Source organism: Oryx dammah, unplaced genomic scaffold (assembly GCF_014754425.2).
Source record: "Oryx dammah isolate SB20612 unplaced genomic scaffold, SCBI_Odam_1.1 HiC_scaffold_27, whole genome shotgun sequence".
Lineage (NCBI taxonomy): Eukaryota > Metazoa > Chordata > Mammalia > Artiodactyla > Bovidae > Oryx > Oryx dammah.
The window spans coordinates 32,972,956-32,990,282 of record NW_024070211.1 but is presented as its reverse complement, the minus strand read 5'-3'; the positions used below and the strand labels follow the sequence as shown (position 1 = coordinate 32,990,282).

Here is a 17,327-nt window from a genome sequence, read left to right as displayed (position 1 = left end):
AGATTCTTTTCAGTTCAGATCTATTCTTGATCATGTCTACCATTTCAGGTAAGCTTTCCTTGTGCCCTGATTTTATTACTTTTTGATATAGAGGTAAGCAGCCCAATTCCCAAACTACCGCTTAACTCAAAGTCATTAACCCTAACTCATTAAGGCAGCTCCGGCTACCTAAGCAACGTCTGGAACCTGCATACTAATACAGCTTATGAATTCTGGGATATGATTTTTTTTTAAAAAGAGTCTTGTACCATCCAGAAATGTACTTCTTTATTCTGAATCTCCAGTAACCACTCTTGCCTCCTACTTCATAAAACCATACAAATCTATGAGTGTGTATTTCCATTTTAGCTACATGAACCACTGATGATGTTCATTAATTTCTATTAAGCTTAGTCACTTTTCCTAGTTTTAGAAGGAAAAAAAGGATTACACAAATGGGAGTAGGTTCCTGAATCCACAGCTATAAAATTCAATGAAGACAGAATAAAGCTTTAAAATGGAAATCTGTCAAATGCTCCAAATTCCAAATGTCCAAAGGGGAAATGATCCCTCGATGAAGCCACAGAACATGCTCACTCTCTTCAAAAGCCAGAGCAATGAACAAACTCTTATTTTAAAGAACTGTTATTCTTCTGGAGCCAGTGGCTATTTGCATTGACAATTAGAATTAAATATTACTCTCAGCCAAAGCTAAATGGTATCCTAAAAAAAAATAAAAATACAGAATCAAAAATTTTATGTTAAAATCAAAAATCCTAATAAATATGTCATTAGATCCAAACTAGGCACTAGTATAACTCAAGAAAACTGCATATTAGTAAATTTCCTTTCTATTCTATGAACACCCAAGTTGTAAAAACAAAACAAAACAAAAAATTATTTTTTAGGTTCTTTTCTAGTGGGCTTTTTAGTCAGTAGGCTATCATATCACTAAATTTTAGACAAAAGGAAATTGTTAAGAGGAAATTTTCTACAACAATGACAAAAATGGGAAAACAACTTTTATTCTTACTGTAATTTTTAAAAATTGGATGGCAAGTAAAAGAGCTAAAACCAATTATGAAATTCCACAGTGAGGATGGAAGGACAATAAAAAGAAGGCTGAAATCATAACAGGTAAATGCTCCTCTCATGCCATCATAAACATTTGGATTTAGAAATCAACTGTCACAAATCACTAGATTTTGCATTTTCATATAAATATCAATGAACAATTGTTTATTTTTGTCTACATTTTAAGCCAATATTCTAATTACAAGCATATTTATACGTAAAAATATGTTTCTTCATAAGACAGTGTGCTGTTTATTTTACTTAATTCATATTGAGAAGCAGGTCAACTTCTATCACAAAAATATATTACTGTATCATAAAATTTGCTTAGGCAAAATTTGGTATCAATTCTAAAACCTTGTATTATGAATAATAATATTAAAACAATCCTTCTCTTTATAAATGTGGTTAACAAAGTCATTCTAACGGCCAAAAGTTTTCCTAATAGAATACTTTAAAAACTCATACTTGGTGCTCTTTTTTCATTATATTTTTAACACAAATTATTTATGTAAGATTTCTATGTTCATTGGACAATAATCATATTAAAATGTATCTGGCTAGACCTACGTAACAGGTATAAACAATTCATTGTATCAGATTCAAGCAATATACACACATAGGTTCTAATTTCCCTGATTAAGAATGAAACCATTAACTCAATAAATTTTGAGAAAAGATCAAAATGAAGATCTAATTGTTATTAGAATTTAAGAATTTGAATTTCTTCCTAAAACATTTAAGAGACATATATTGATGTTAAAACTGTTATAAACAAATAGACCTCTACCTAATCCAATCCATGACTGTTTACTTCTTTCTTCTGTACATACTCACACATTTATGTAATATTGATAGAAAAGACATAAATGTTCTATGCTCTTTAAAAAGTTTAAACAAACTTTTCATATTTCAGACCTAAGTTATCATATAAAAATATAAATTTTTTTCAGAAAATATCTTTAAGTATTTCAGAATTTTCTTAATTCTCTGACACTCCATTTATTCCCCCCTATTTCTTGTTATAAGAAATAACAATAGAAATCAGTTTTTTTTTCCTTCTCTATTACTTGCTTGGGGTATATCTCAGAAATAGGACTATTATTATATTAACAGATGTTATTTTTTTTCTTAGACAATCTTTGGTAAAAGATTTCTGTAAGCATGAAGTTGCCTAACTAATCTCAGTTGATAGAAATGCTTTGGTATATTTATTTTTTGATAATTAGCAAAATATGAATAAAATTTTTCTTTATTTTAAAAATTCCACAGCACTCTCAATATCCATTTAAAGAAAAATTTAACTGAAAAGCACGTTCATTAATCTGATTATGAAGTTATGTATAAAATGATGATGTAGTGATTGCCTTTTAGGTTCCATCTTCCACATCTAAAACTAAAACAAAGCAATACTGTATCTAGCCCTTCCTTTCCTCACAGATAAAAGTCCAGAGTAAAATGTTTGGCACATTCCCACACCAATTTCTTAGGTGCTAAGGTCTTTCAAAACTTCTACATTTTATTTCAACTCAGATGATAGTGGGGAAGAGGAAGAGATTATGAAAGAAAAGATGACAGCCATCTACTCTCCCCTCCACAATGAGACGAGAAATGGAGAGGCAGAATTCAATTTTTTTCAAAAAAAAAAGTTAAGACTAGAGGAGATTTGAAAGCAGCGTACTGAAAGAACAGTTCAGTAACATACATTTTCTCTTCTGAAGGTTAGTTTACATCTTTAGGATGCAGTTCCATCTTCTTCATTCTCTAAGAGATGAATACAATTTATACATCTTCCATTCTTCATTCTAGCCACCTCTTGAATTACCCAAATCACCCTGTACAGGGATGGTTATTAGTTTCCTGTGAGGAATTGGCACCAAAACTAGGACTAAAGTAGAATCTCAGGCACAAACTCAAATCTTGATGAAGGAATTTTCCTATCTATACCTCCTGTTTCTATAAAATAAATACCATCCAATAAAATATCTGTAAAATAAACATGATGAGAAAGAATGCCTGGTACAATAGCACAATTATGGCCTATTCTTAGAATTTTCATGCACAGTTCATTAACTAAGACACTGTAAGATGCTCCATATATATAAAATAGAAAAATAAGAGATATTAACCAGTTAAGAGAAAAATACATTTAAACAGAAAACCTCCGTTAAATTTGGATCCAAGGAATCCTGACTGTTTTATATAATTATTTTTGTTAATTTATTTAAATTTGTTTAATTTTTTTAAGTAAGTCAATTCCCTACAGAGAAAATTTACATGAAACTTCCTTTTCAGTCTACTTGGTTTATGGAAAATACTGAAAAAGCTAATACTAAACATTCTACAGAGTTCAGCCGGTAAAGATTTTGTCTTTCAGGCAAGTTAGTGAATATCTCAAACACAAAATCTAGTTTTAATAACTCATAGATCTTTGTGATTAGTTTTGAAAGCTTTGGCCCACCATACCATTCCTTAATATAGATGATTTTCAACTAATTTTGAATAGCTCTCAACATGTTTTTAAAAATCACACTAAGTTGCCTGACATTAAGAACAACACAAAACAACAGAAAAATACATTAGGAAAGAAAGTGTTCTTGCAACTATTTCTTGCAACTAAACCCAGCAACTATTTAAATTAATTGTCTCCAACATTGAACCTATTCCTCTTTGTACTTTGAATTAGAAAATATGGGGATATGAAATTCAGTAAGAGAGTCCATCCACCTTTTATCCTAAAAGAACCATTGATATTAGAGTATGTTATTCACTACTGTGACAATCACGAAATGGCACACTATTAAGTCAGCTTGAGTCCATTAGTGATTCTATAAAAATGACATGGCCAAGACATTAAAGTGACAAAACTTTCATTTCTTAAGAAGGCAGATTTTATGGAAATGAATCATGTAGTCTGTATATGTAACAAGATGCAAGTTCAGCAAATTCACAACTAGACTTACAGGGTTAAGTGATAAGTGCCTTAATATTTAAAATTTCACATAGCTTCTTTATTACTGAGATTCTTGTTACTATGAAAATCCATTCCTTTCTATAACCACTGGCAAGCTTCTGGCAAAAGTTCGGTACAAAAACATCTATAATCATGGAAACATTTTAGGTCAATTTTTAAAATACTGAGGCCCAATAAGACTTGATACAGGTCTGAAAGGGAAACAAAGGTCCAAAAATAAGGGACTAAAGAAAAAACTTTTTTTCTACATAAGTGGCCAATCAGTCCAACTTATTCTCATACTTTTTAGCTTGGCTGACTGGCAGAGTAGAGTAACAGATACAGACTAGAACAGATAAGAGTGGCACTGTAGTTATATATGTCACAGACCAAATCAGTGGAGACAACCATCAAAAGAAAAGTGGTAGCTGTATTTTACTGAGATGAATATCAACTGCTAAAAGAAAACTTTTTACCAACCAAGTTAATTTAAAACAACAGATTAAATTACTAAGATAATTAAGGCTTTGATTCAATCAAGCAACTCTACCATAAAACCGTAAAAGTAAAAATCTATAAAACAAAAGATTTTTCAAAACTAACTCTAACCCATCATTTGCTTCTTACAAAGGAAGTTTCATTAAAAACACTCACTATTCTTTAATTTTTAAATTTGAAATAATTATAGATTCACAGGTGATTGCAAAGAAATGTACAGCAAAGTGTCATGCACTCTTTTCCTAGTATCCAGTGTTAATATCTTACACAACAATAGCACAATTATTAGCACCAAGAATTTGACATTGATAAGAGTCCAAAGAACTTATTCAGATTTCATCAGTTATACATTCACCATTTGTGTGTGAGCACAAACAGACCTGACATTTAATCATCTATGTAGACTGTGTAACACAACTGCCTCTAAGATCAAGATAGGCAACTGTATCATGACAGGACTTCTCAGGTCCCTCTTTACCAGACACTTTTCTTTTTATAAACAATCAGTCAGCAAAAAAGGTCATTTCATTGTCCTATTTTAGTTGTCATATCAAAAGCAGAAGATACTTTAGTGACTGAGGAGTAGAAAATAACCTCGTACAAACTTTCTTTTTATTTTGTTAAGTCCTAGGTAAAAGGAGGCAGCAGCAAAGGTGAAGGTGGTTGACTGCTAACTAGAAAGGAGTAACAGGAACACCTTTTCATCAGAGGCTTCGAGAACAGCTAGTGTAATTGCCCCCAATCAGGTGGTACAACTGCCTGGAGGATCCCAGGGACGGCGGAGCCTGGGGGGCTGCCGTCTATGGGGTCGCACAGAGTCGGACACGACTGAAGCGACTTAGCAGCAGCAGCAGGTGGTACAAGGCAGTCTCAATTTTCAAAGACCTTCCTAAAACAAACCATATTAGCTGAGATAGCTAAAGAGAGTTATGCAGATAAATTTTTAGACATCACAAGGAAAAGCAATAAACTAATTTCATTTAATAGTCATATATTTAAAACAAGCATTTATTGAGGTAAATATATCATACATTGGTAATATGGACTTCCCAGATGACTAAGTGGTAGAGAATTCATCTGCCAAGCAGGAGACACTGGTTTGATTCCTGGATCAGGAAGATTATCCGCAGAAGGAAATGGCAACCGACTCCAGTACTCTTGCCTGGAAAATCCCATTGACAGAGGAGCCTGTCTGGCTACAGTCCATGGGGCCACAAAGAGTCTGACATGACTGAGCGACTAAACAACAACAACAACAATAATGGTAACACAGATTGCTTAAGCTTACAGGTCTGTTACAGGATCCATTTACTCTGGATTAAAATAGTTGGTATTACAGGAAGATTTTGAAATGAGAACATACTTGTATACTTTTACCAAGAACACCTAAATGATACCATTAATATGAAAAGCTTTTTCAAAATGTCGGGACTAAACAGAGGTAAAAAACATTAGCATAAGGTCCTTAAATAATTACTGGCAATACTGCAATTAAAAAATGAAATTAGTCTATTCAATTTGCTTTGTAATTCTCCCAAATCCAGAACTTACATTCAAATTTTAGGATCCAGCATCCACTGAGAATTCCAAGCATACATTTCAGGGTGCTTTGAACTGTATCACCAGGAACAATGACATGAGTTACTATAATACAAAAAAAAGCAGTAAGAGAAACAGAAATATAAACCAAAACAATAATTTAACTAGTCCACTTACATCTGAAGTTTCTTCAAAGGCAACAATTTTTATACTTCGGTAAAGACTTCTTCATTTAGTTTCATTCTCTATTATGGCTACCAACATGAAAGATTAGATCATAAATCATAAATCTTAACGCCACACAGAGTGTATGTGTGTGCTCAGTCATGTCTGGGTCTTTGTGATGCTATGAACTATAGCCTCCCAGGCTCCTCTGTCCATGTGATTCTCCAGGCAATACTAGAATGGGATGCCATGTCCTCCTCCAGGAGATATTCCCAACTCAGGGATCAAACCCACATCTCCTGCATTGGCAGGTGGATTTTTTTTTTATAACTGAGCCACCTGAGAAGCCCAAAGCAAATTTCTTTTCGATTTCCAATTACAACTAAGGAATTAAATAAAGCCATTACATTGTTTGACCATTTATCTGTCATTAGCAAACTCATAGAATTGCTCTTCTGACATATGCCCTAAAATAGGGGCAAAGCTTTAAACTTTATATTTCCTAATTAAATGAAGACTGTAAGTAATTTATAACTGTAGAAACATTTTAGAATTTATTACCAGATTCAAAGTATACAGTCAGATTCCAATGGGTAAAATGTATAAATTATCAAGGTGAGTTCTACAATGGAATTACCCATTTAAAATTCTCTTCTACCAAAACTAAATAAATCAATAATCCTCACCTGTACTGTCAAACTCAGCACATTTTTTAGCTTTAAGAATCGTTACAAGCTCATTGAGCATTTTCTGTTGTTCGGAAGAAAGTCCACTGCCTATAAGTGCAAGAGGCCCATCCCGACGCTGACCAGTGTTTACCTGTCAATAGAAGAGGCGATGCCATAGTGTCAAAGACATTTAAAGGCTAGAGAAGACTAAACTGAGTTTCAATTGATATGAGCTTGGATTTCTCTACTTTTATCTAGTAATTCCCAATAACTTCCATTGAATCGTCACTCAGAACCTTAAAGCTCAATGCATCTGGATAACTGTTTTTCTATTTCTTTACCCCTTGCCCCCAATAAAACACCATTTGGGATACCTCTCTATAGCTTGGGTGTCTTGTTTCCTCGATTCTAAAGTGGATCTCTCTAGGGTTTTCTAACTTCATTCTGTTAGCAGTAAGCCCCACCTTTTTATAAAATAACCCCAAATACCCACTTAAAATGATCAATTCTCTACGCCACCCAAACTAACGTATTCCAACAGAGCTAAATCCAACCTGTTGTGTTTAATTTAAACTGAGATTAAGTAAAAAATAAAAAAACATCAAGGTTTCTAGAACAGCACTGATCTCAAAGACAGAAAACAAAATTTTAATAATGAAAGAATTATTTTTCAAAACCAACAAAGTAAAAACAGACAAGGGAACACTGAAGTTATTATATCGGATTTACCAACAGAAATAAGTCACTGCAGTTTATGAAAAGGAAAGCGCTCTAACAAAGATTAATATTTTTACTATAATAGAAAGACTTAGAATTTACAGGAGACAAGAAATTTAATTCCAAGAAACTGGAATGAGAGTTAGCCAAAAGCTACCTGATGAAAAAAAGCAATGATCCAGCAGATAAGAAAGAAAGGGTAAATGAGCACTACTGTATTACAAGATAAAAAGCAAGACATAATACTTTAATTTTCAAATACAGTACAAAGGACCCTCCTACATGTATGAGTGTCCAAGTATTCTGGACCTCTGGGCTCTTAGAAGTTCCACAGAACATGATTGAAACACTGCAGGTATAATTACCAGTATAGTTCAGCAACTAGATTGCAGGAAATTTATATTTAAATATTCACTTCACATATCTGAATAATGATAATTTATCTGGTCTGATGCCCTACAATATTACATGTAAATTGCTGGCTACATCTCTAAACAGACTGATCTCAATAATTCATTCACCCAAAATGCATTAAATAGGATTCTATTATATATTAAGCCAGTATGTATTCATGACATTTTAAAAAACATTTCTATAAAGTTTTTTTTCTATAAAGTTTTTTTAATGACAATATGCAGCACTTAAAAGTTTCAGCTTCCTGAACTACTTTTCTCGAAGGCTCAAGTTACAGAGGTTTTACCAGACATCCTGTGCACACACCACACACACACTGACGCCACATTTCTTTCCATTCATCTTTCCTATTCACTCAGTTGTAAGATGAGGTAACCATGCTTAACCTGAACACTGTAAACACTCCATAGCATGAAAACAGTTCAGTCTACTTTATCAATCAATTACTATACTATAATCATGTTAAAAAACAGCATTTCAAATCTTCCTGTCAGTTTACAAATGAGCATCATAAAGTAGTTCTAAATGGAACACATTACTTTTCAATTTTTATAACTCCACTTCAGCTAAATGAGTTCTCTGCACAAAATAAAAAGTGAAAAGATATCAGTTGTAAATGTAGCATGATACTACTTCCATCAACCTCAGGAAAGCACCAAAGTGGGTCAAGCATTTTTCTATCTAGTTTCTAAGTGAAAGTGAAAGTGAAGTCGCTCAGTCGTGTCCGACTCTTCGTGACCCCGTGGACTGTAGCCTACCAGGCTCCTCCATCCATGGGATTCTCCAGGCAAGAGTACTGGAGCGGGCTGCCATTTCCTTCTCCAGAGGATCTTCCTGACCCAGGGATCAAACCCAGGCCTCCCGCATTGCAGGCAGACACGTTAACCTCTGAGCCACCAGGGAAACCTATCTAGTTTCCACGTTTGAATAAAAAATAGAAACTGGCACTAATTTATCATAATTAAGGAAAGCTATTAAAAATAAATAAAACCAAGCAAAGAGCTGTCAAAGCCACATGTCTAATTTGGGGCAGGAGGTGGGAGTGTGGAGGCATTTGATTTGAGTAAGCAAAGGTCTCAGAATCAGGAGATTCAAAAGCTGTTCAGAAAATAATCCAAAGGTTCAATAATCTGTTTTTAGAGATATTACATACTATGTACATTGGCATTAAATAAACTTATCTAAGGAATAACTTGATATGAAACTTTTTCTTGGAAAAATTACTTACTCTGAATTTATCAAAGAGCCAGAGGGAGTGAGGAAGCCTGCCATGTGTACATCTGGCTCCCTACATTTGTTCCTGGTGGAGAAAACTGCTAGCACCAAGGACTTGAAATGGGGACGTGTCTGGGGGATTCAAGAAACAGCAAGGCAGCCTATGTGGCTGAAAGAGACGAGTGAAAGGGAGACTGATGCTATTTGGCAAAGATCTTGTCTTTAGTGAGTATACACAAAGAAACAACTCTTTAAAACTTAAGGAATTGTTACCGTTCATGATCATTTCCTTAGTCAAGTATCTACCATTAAAAGAGTAAATAACGATATTCATTCATGGGCAGTGTCCATGTGACATGCAGAAAGTATAGGTTTCTTACATTTAACAAAAACACAAGAGTAACTGGAAGGCTAAATTAAGAGGAAGACTGCCACTCTCAGATTCCAATAATACCATTAACATATCTTTATTTTTGACACATCTAAAATAATCCTTTTCCCGTTTCTAACATAAAAGAAATATTGGCAAATGACAACTTAGTTACATTATGTTCTGCCAGCAGAATCCAAGTCCAAATGAATAGAGTAAGGATCAATTTATAGTTAAGTACAATAGGACCAAATGAATACTGACCTAAAATTTTCTTAACATTCTGAATTCACTCAACTTCTAATTGATCTATTAGGGGAAAAAAAATGTGTTTTTTTTTTTTTTTCTGTGGTGGGCTAACCCTGAGCAAATCACACTACATATCAGTTTTCTCATTTATAAAACAAGGAAATTAAACTGCTGATTTCTAGGTTCTTTTCCAGGTCTATAGGTAGGGCACACTTCCAAGGCTGATGCCTGGAGCAAGGAGATTAAGAGTTTTCAAAGAATAAGGGTAACCAGCCTGTGATATCATCTACTGTTGTTCAGTTGCTCAGTCATGTCCAGCACTTTGCGACCCCAGGGACTGACTGCAGCACGCCAGGCTTCTCTGTCCTTCATTGTCGCCTGGAGTCTGCACATACTCATGTCTACCGTGGTGATGATGCCACCCAATTCTCTTATCCTCTGCTGCCCCCTTCTCGTCTTGTCCTCAATCTTTCTCAGCATCAGGGTCTTTTCCAATGAGTTGGCTCTTTGCATCAGATGGCCAAAGTATTGCAGCTTCAGCATCAGTCAGTTCAACGAATATTCAGGGTTGATTTCCTTTCAGTTTCAGTTCAGTCGCTCAGTCATGTCTGACTCTTAGTGACTCCATGGACTGCAGACTGACTGGTTTGTTCTCTTTGTTGTCTAAGACTCTCAAGAGTCTTCTCCAGCACCACACTTCAAAAGCATCAATTCTTCGGTGCTCAGCCTTCTTTATGGTCCAACATTCACATCTGTACATGACTACTGGAAAAACCATAGCTTTGACTAGACGGACCTTTGTTGGTAAAGTGATGTCTCTGCTTTTTAATACACTGTCTAGGTTTGTCACAGCTTTTCTTCCAAGGAGCAAGTGTCTTTTAATTTCATGGCTGCAGTCACCATTTGCAGTGATTCTGGAGCCCAAGAAACGACCACCTCAAATTATAAACACCTTCAGTTACCTCCTTATCTTAAACAATCAGGTCAATCACTACTCTGCTGCCCTTACTGGACAAGAAGCCTTCTCTGAACAGTTTTAGATCTCAGTTTACCTTTTTCTCTCATTTTCCCCCATCTGAGCAGTTAAGATACACTGAGTCCATCACCCCTCTCTCTTTAAAGCCTCTCATCACTTCACACCCCCATCCCCAACACCACTTGTAGTTCCAATCCTCTACTTCACATGGACACACTACAGCCTCCTCACCTGTCTTCAATCCCAGCCCACCCTCACTATCCCCCAGAGTCCCATTCCACTGAGAGACACACTGAGGGTGCCTCACTAACTGGGGAATAGTCTCTACTCCTCTACAGAGAGCTCAAGGTCTTTCACAATCTGATCCCAACCCAGGTCTTTACTTCCAATTCCTTTTTAATGCACCTCATGCTCCTCTCACACTAAATTCTAGTTTCTCAAATTTCTAAGGTCCTTTATGTCTCCTTGTCTCTGAGCAGCTGTTCCTTAGAGCTGGGCTTCTATTTCTGCTTCGTGTACCTGATTGCAGGGGGCAATGAAAATCCATTCCTCACTCCCTCTAGACTCTAGTAAGAGTCCCAATTCTGTTCAGATCTTCAAAGACTGACCCTACCTTCAACCACAACGTATGTCAAAAGTAATTATGTGACCAGTTCTGACCAATAAGACATAAGAGGAAGTCCATTGGAAGGCTTCTGGGAAAGGTTTCAGTCCTAATGCTGGACACTGTTGTATCTGGAGTTGTGGCAATCATCCTAGAATCACCAGGAGGGAGATTAGTGAGGACACAGCCACCACACCGAAGACAGTAAAGCAGAAGAACAGAAACAATTTAGATCTTTGGTGCAGCCTTGTAATTGTTAAGCCAAACTCTTTAAGTATTTGAATGAATGTTTTCTGTTATTTGCAGCCAATATAACACAGTATTAGATATCTTGCTAAAACTTGTACCTTTAAAGGCTTACTTAGACATCATGTTACCTTCTCTTCTGATCCCTCCTAAAATCAGCTTCTTTCTTTAAGATTCTACTATATATTTGTATGGCATCTATTACAAATTCACTGCAGTGTGTAATAATTATTTTTATATCCACATTCCTGACTAAACTACAGGTTCCTAAGAAATAGGCATTCTTTCCACAAGGCAGCAAATGGCACCCACATCTACTCCATTGCTAAAGTAAAAAGTGGAAGTGTTAGTCGCTCAGTGGGGTTTGACTCTTTGCGATCCTATGGACTGTAACCCACAGGCTCCTCTGCCCATGGAATTCTCCAGGCAAGAATACTGGACTGTGTTGCCATTTCCTACTCCAGGGGATCTTCCTGACCTAGGGATCAAACCTGGGTCTCCCATATTGCAGGTAGATTCTTTACCATCTGAGAAAACAGTGAAGCCTAAGTCATATTAATTCTACTCTTTTTCCACACTTCGCGTATAATCTATCCAAAAGTTCTGTTGGCACTAACTCAAAAATACACACCAATCTCATTACTTCTCACAGCTTCCATTGCTGGTCCTTAATCCAGGTCATCATGGTCTCTCTCTCTCTTCTTTACCAAGAAACAGTCCAAGTAATCTCCCTGCTGCCACTCTTGCTGCCGCCTCATCTTCTGATTAGAAGCTGCCAGAGTGAACTTTCTAAAGTATAAATCAGATTATACCATTCCTTGCTTTAAATTCTTTCAATGGTTTTCCCATTACTCTTAGACATGCCCTGTGCCAAAGCCTTTGACTGTGTGGCTCACAATAAACTGTGGAAAATTCTGAAAGAGATGGGAATACCAGACCACCTGACCTGCCTCTAGAGAAATCTGTATGCAAGTCAGGAAGCAACAGTTAGAACCGGACATGGAACAACAGACTGGTTCCAAATAGGAAAAGGAGCACATCAAGGCTGTGTATTGTCACCCTGCTTATTTAACTTCTATGCAGAGTACATCATGAGAAACGCTGGGCTAGAGGAAGCACAAGCTGGAATCAAGATTGCCAGGAGAAATTTCAATAACCTCAAATATACAGATGACACTACCCTTATGGCAGAAAGTGAAGAACAACTAAAGAACCTCTTGATGAGAGTGAAAGAGGAGAGTGAAAATGTTGGCTTAAAGCTCAACATTCAGAAAACGAAGATCATGGCATCTGGTCCCATCACTTCATGGGAAATAGGGAAACAGCGGAAACAGTGTCAGACTTTATTTTTTGGGGCTCCAAAATCACTGCAGATGGTGACTGCAGCAATGAAATTAAAAGATGCTTACTCCTTGGAAGGAAAGTTATGACCAAACTAGACAGCATATTAAAAAGCAGAGACATTACTTTGCCAACAAAGGTCCATCTAGTCAAGGCTATGGTTTCTCCAGTGGTCATGTATGGATGCGTGAGTTGGACTGTGAAGAAAGCTGAGTGCTGAAGAATTGATGCTTTTGAATTGTGGTGTTGGAGAAGACTCTTGAGAGTCCCTTGGACTGCAAGGAGATCCAACCGGTCCATCCTAAAGGAGATCAGTCCTGGGTGTTCACTGGAAGGAATGATGCTACAGCTGAAACTCCAATTCTTTGGCGACCTGATTTAAAGAGCTGACCCACTGGAAATGCCCCTGATGCTGGGATGGATTGGGGGGAGGAGGAGGTGGGGACGACAGAGGATGACATGGTTGGATGGCATCACCGACTCGATGGACATGGGTTTGGGTAGACTCTGGGAGTTGGTGATGGACAGGGAGGCCTGGCGTGCTGTGGTTCATGGGGATGCAAAGAGGCAGACATGACTAAGCGACTGAACTGAACTGAGTCACCAGCAATAATGACTTTCTCTCTAACCTTCAAACACACCAAGGTCACCCGCTGAGGGACCTACACACTTGCTGTTCCCTCTGCTAGAACACTTGTCCTCCAGACATTCACCTGGGTGCTCCCTTGACATCAATCAGTTTTCAGACCAAATATCAGTTCTTTGAAGGAGATCAACCCTGGGATTTCTTTGGAAGGAATGATGCTAACGCTGAAGCTCCAGTACTTTGGCCACCTCATGAGAAGAGTTGACTCATTGGAAAAGACTCTGATGCTGGGAGGGATTGGGGGCAGGAGGAGAAGGGGACGACCGAGGATGAGATGGCTGGATGGCATCATGGACTCAATGGACGTGAGTCTGAGTGAACTCTGGGAGATGGTGATGGACAGTGAGGCCTGGCGTGCTGCGATTCATGAGGTCGCAAGGAGTCAGACACGACTGAACTGAACTGAACTGAACTGAACTGAACTGAAAGGCTCTCCTCGATGACCCAGGTAAAATGGTACCTTTCTTGAGGCCCACAACCTCCAGTCTATTACACTCTACAAAGTCTTCTTCAAAGAACTCATTTGTAAGTTTCGAAAATTATTTCATTTATATTAGTATATATATCAACAGTCTGTATCTTTCCTAGCTCTCATTAGAAAGCATACTTCTTGAGAATAAGAGTTCTATCAGTCATATTTACTGCTATATGAATGCTACCTAATATATGGAAGAGGGAAAACAATAAATATTTGTTGATTTATTTTGATCATGTCTTTGAAATCACAACAACTGCTACATAGAAAGTGCTCAAGTGGTGAATGAAAGCAGTTCACTAACTAGAAATTTTGCCATTTTGTTCACTTTATAATCAATTTAAATAAAACACATAAATGTCCCAAGGCTACATCCATACTCACTACTGAGCAATGGCTGATTGATGAGGACTCCTCCTTCTCCGGTAGCAGCAACAGTGATTTCATATCTTTACTGTCTGTGTAATCCACAGGCCGCAGACCAAATATGTTGCTGGTAAAATAAGTACAGATGGGTTTAAGTAAATAAAATGTGTGATCTGATTTTTAACTAAATGAATAGTGGAACAATTTTTCAACTTCTCTAATAAGACACAATTTTTTGAAAATAAATGACTCAAGAATTCATATAAGGCATAAGAATCAAGAACTACAATCTGCTGAAAAATAGAAAAAATATGTGAAAATAGAAAAAAGATGTGAAATTTCAATTTAACACCAGACCATTACAGGGACTATTCTTAACTGAATATATTGTTACTTAAATAAACATGATTTCTTTTTTCACAACTCCATACTGGTATTCAAATTCTTATTTGAAAATATAGCTTCATAATCATTAATCACTATTGGCTGATTATATGCTTTCAAATGCAAATAAAAATCACTTACTATAGCTGTTACAGGCTCTATAGTCTATACAAACAAATACAAAAATTAGACAAATTCACAAGATAGGTATTTAGATTCACTAGAAGGAAAACTATGCCACATGACAATTTAATAAAGTAGTAAACAGGGCATTTTAAAATTAATTTTTAATGTATATGTACACTATAATCTATAATAATTACAGCCATCACAGAATAAACTGATGGAGTTCAGAAAGCGACCCAGACTTCCCTGCTGCACTAATTCGAGAATCACAGAACATTACAATGCAAGAGACCTCAGACACACGATATGGCTGTTACTTCACTGAGAGAAAGCTTCCACTGACTTGACAAAGGTCTCGCTTCCCTTCTATTCATTCTAATAATATTCCATATTGCCCGTGATTAGTCTTTCAATCATAAGGACACTGTTAAAATTACAGCACTTTGTCTAATAGTCCACTTCTTTACATACAGTTTCAAAATGATTTTAATGCATTATATCATGGCAGAAAAGTTTTCTAAACTGAACCTGTCTTTTGAAATCTTCTCTGGTTTTTAGATTACAGGATATCCATACAGCAGTCATTATTGTTCATGTAAAAAAAATGCAATGTGTTAAATAGGATATAAAATTATAAACTTGGTAAAATATGAGCTTTTAAATTTGTATCAAACATGTAGGAAAAGATCTGCATGGAAACAGGGAAACATTAAGAGGGAGAGAAAGGAAGAAGGTGTCAAATCTGAGAGCACAGGAATGAGAGATACGAGCACCTACTGGGTTTAGAGTCAAGGTCATTAATGATCTTAGAGAAAGCTGTTTTGATGGTAGAGTGGGAAAAGAAATGAACCACAGCAAATGTTTCTCTAATGACCGCTATTCACGACTATCAGGTTCAGTCACTCTTTCTCCCTGGGCAAGTGCTATGTAAACTCTGATCAACCTGTATTCTCAGATTCGCTTACATGCCCAAGTCCTATAGCACGTGTCTTTCTTCTGGAAATAGTTCAACTTTCTGATTACAAAAAAAATTACACCAGTTACTGCACTGGAAATTGGGTCCTCCCAAATTATTATACATTTAAAGCAGGAGCAGGAGCTTCCCTTGTGGCTCAGCTGGTAAAGAATCTGCCTGCAATGCGGGAGACCTGGGTTCAATCCCTGGGTTGGGAAGATCCCCTGGAGAAGGGAAAGGCTACCCACTCCAGTATTCTGGCCTAGAGAATTTCATGGACTGTATAGTCCATGGGGTTGCAAAGAGTCGGACAGGACTGAGCGACTTTCACTTTCACTCTCAAAGCAGAGAAGTTCATTTTCTTTCAAAAGAGAGCTGATCTCATCCACTACACTTGACATTTCTCAATTTTATTATCTGTTATGCCCATGTACCAAATACACAATCTCCTCACATACATACGTTGTAAGTATGACAAACAAAAAGGAATCAATATGCTAGATCTTATATCCCCAGATGCAAAAATAAAAAAGTCACACTATATGCATAAAAAAAAAAATCAATCAGTGCAGACATAAAGACTTTTTATCAAAGACAAATGTAGATTTCTCCAAGGAAATGAAATTTAAGAGCCCAGTCAAGTGTACTTTAATGCACAGTAACTACAGCATAATTATTTTACACAAATACAAACTGAAGAGAACCATGACAACATTTAAAAATGTTAAATGAAAAGTATTTTCCAAAGAACCAAATCAGCTTAAAAAGGCTTTAAATAAAAAATAAACAATGGTCTCTGAACAAGGAAGATGCTTTTACAATCTTAAAAAAACTGCTTCATAAAATGATTAGCAAGATTCTAGTCATTTAGAGTCCTTACTACACAAAACTTACTACCTCAATATGGTTTTTAAACATGTGATTTCTCTACCTGGATTATGGATGGCTTCTGCTTATACACAATTTGTTAAATGCTTAGCCTTCCTGCATTGCTAATGAACTGGAGAATGGCACATTAAAAATGCTACTGAAATAATCAGTTAACCCTTAGTCCTGCATCATGGAAGATGCAGTCTATTAAATCCTGTCATGATACTGCTTTGCCATGGACCACTGAAATTTGGAATTAGACACAAGTTTTTATGTGACACCTTCAAAAACCATAGCAAGAGAAGACAAAGCATATGTAAGATTTCTCCTTTATTATGTGGGCACAAAAAAGGCATAAAAATTTTCCCCATAATGATATATTTGAATGAATACTTTGCTTACATTTTATGTCAAAAATCAGTTTAAAATATACTTAGATTTTTTTTTTTAAACAGGTAATACATAGAGGAAAAGCCACAAGGGACTATTGACGTGAT

The 17,327-nt window shown here is 36.2% G+C and overlaps 1 protein-coding gene across 1 annotated transcript in view; it reads right to left on the bottom strand.

Annotated features, from left to right (window-relative positions):
- The window catches only part of BARD1 (BRCA1 associated RING domain 1), a 95,925-nt gene that overhangs the window by 5,822 nt on the left and 72,776 nt on the right, over positions 1-17,327 (bottom strand). The window contains exons 7-9 of the mRNA XM_040228570.1: positions 14,514-14,622; positions 6,895-7,027; positions 6,056-6,148 (exon numbers count right to left, since the gene is read on the bottom strand). Of these exons, the coding sequence (XP_040084504.1) occupies positions 6,056-6,148; positions 6,895-7,027; positions 14,514-14,622 (335 nt within the window). The remainder of the gene's footprint in view (positions 1-6,055; positions 6,149-6,894; positions 7,028-14,513; positions 14,623-17,327) is intronic.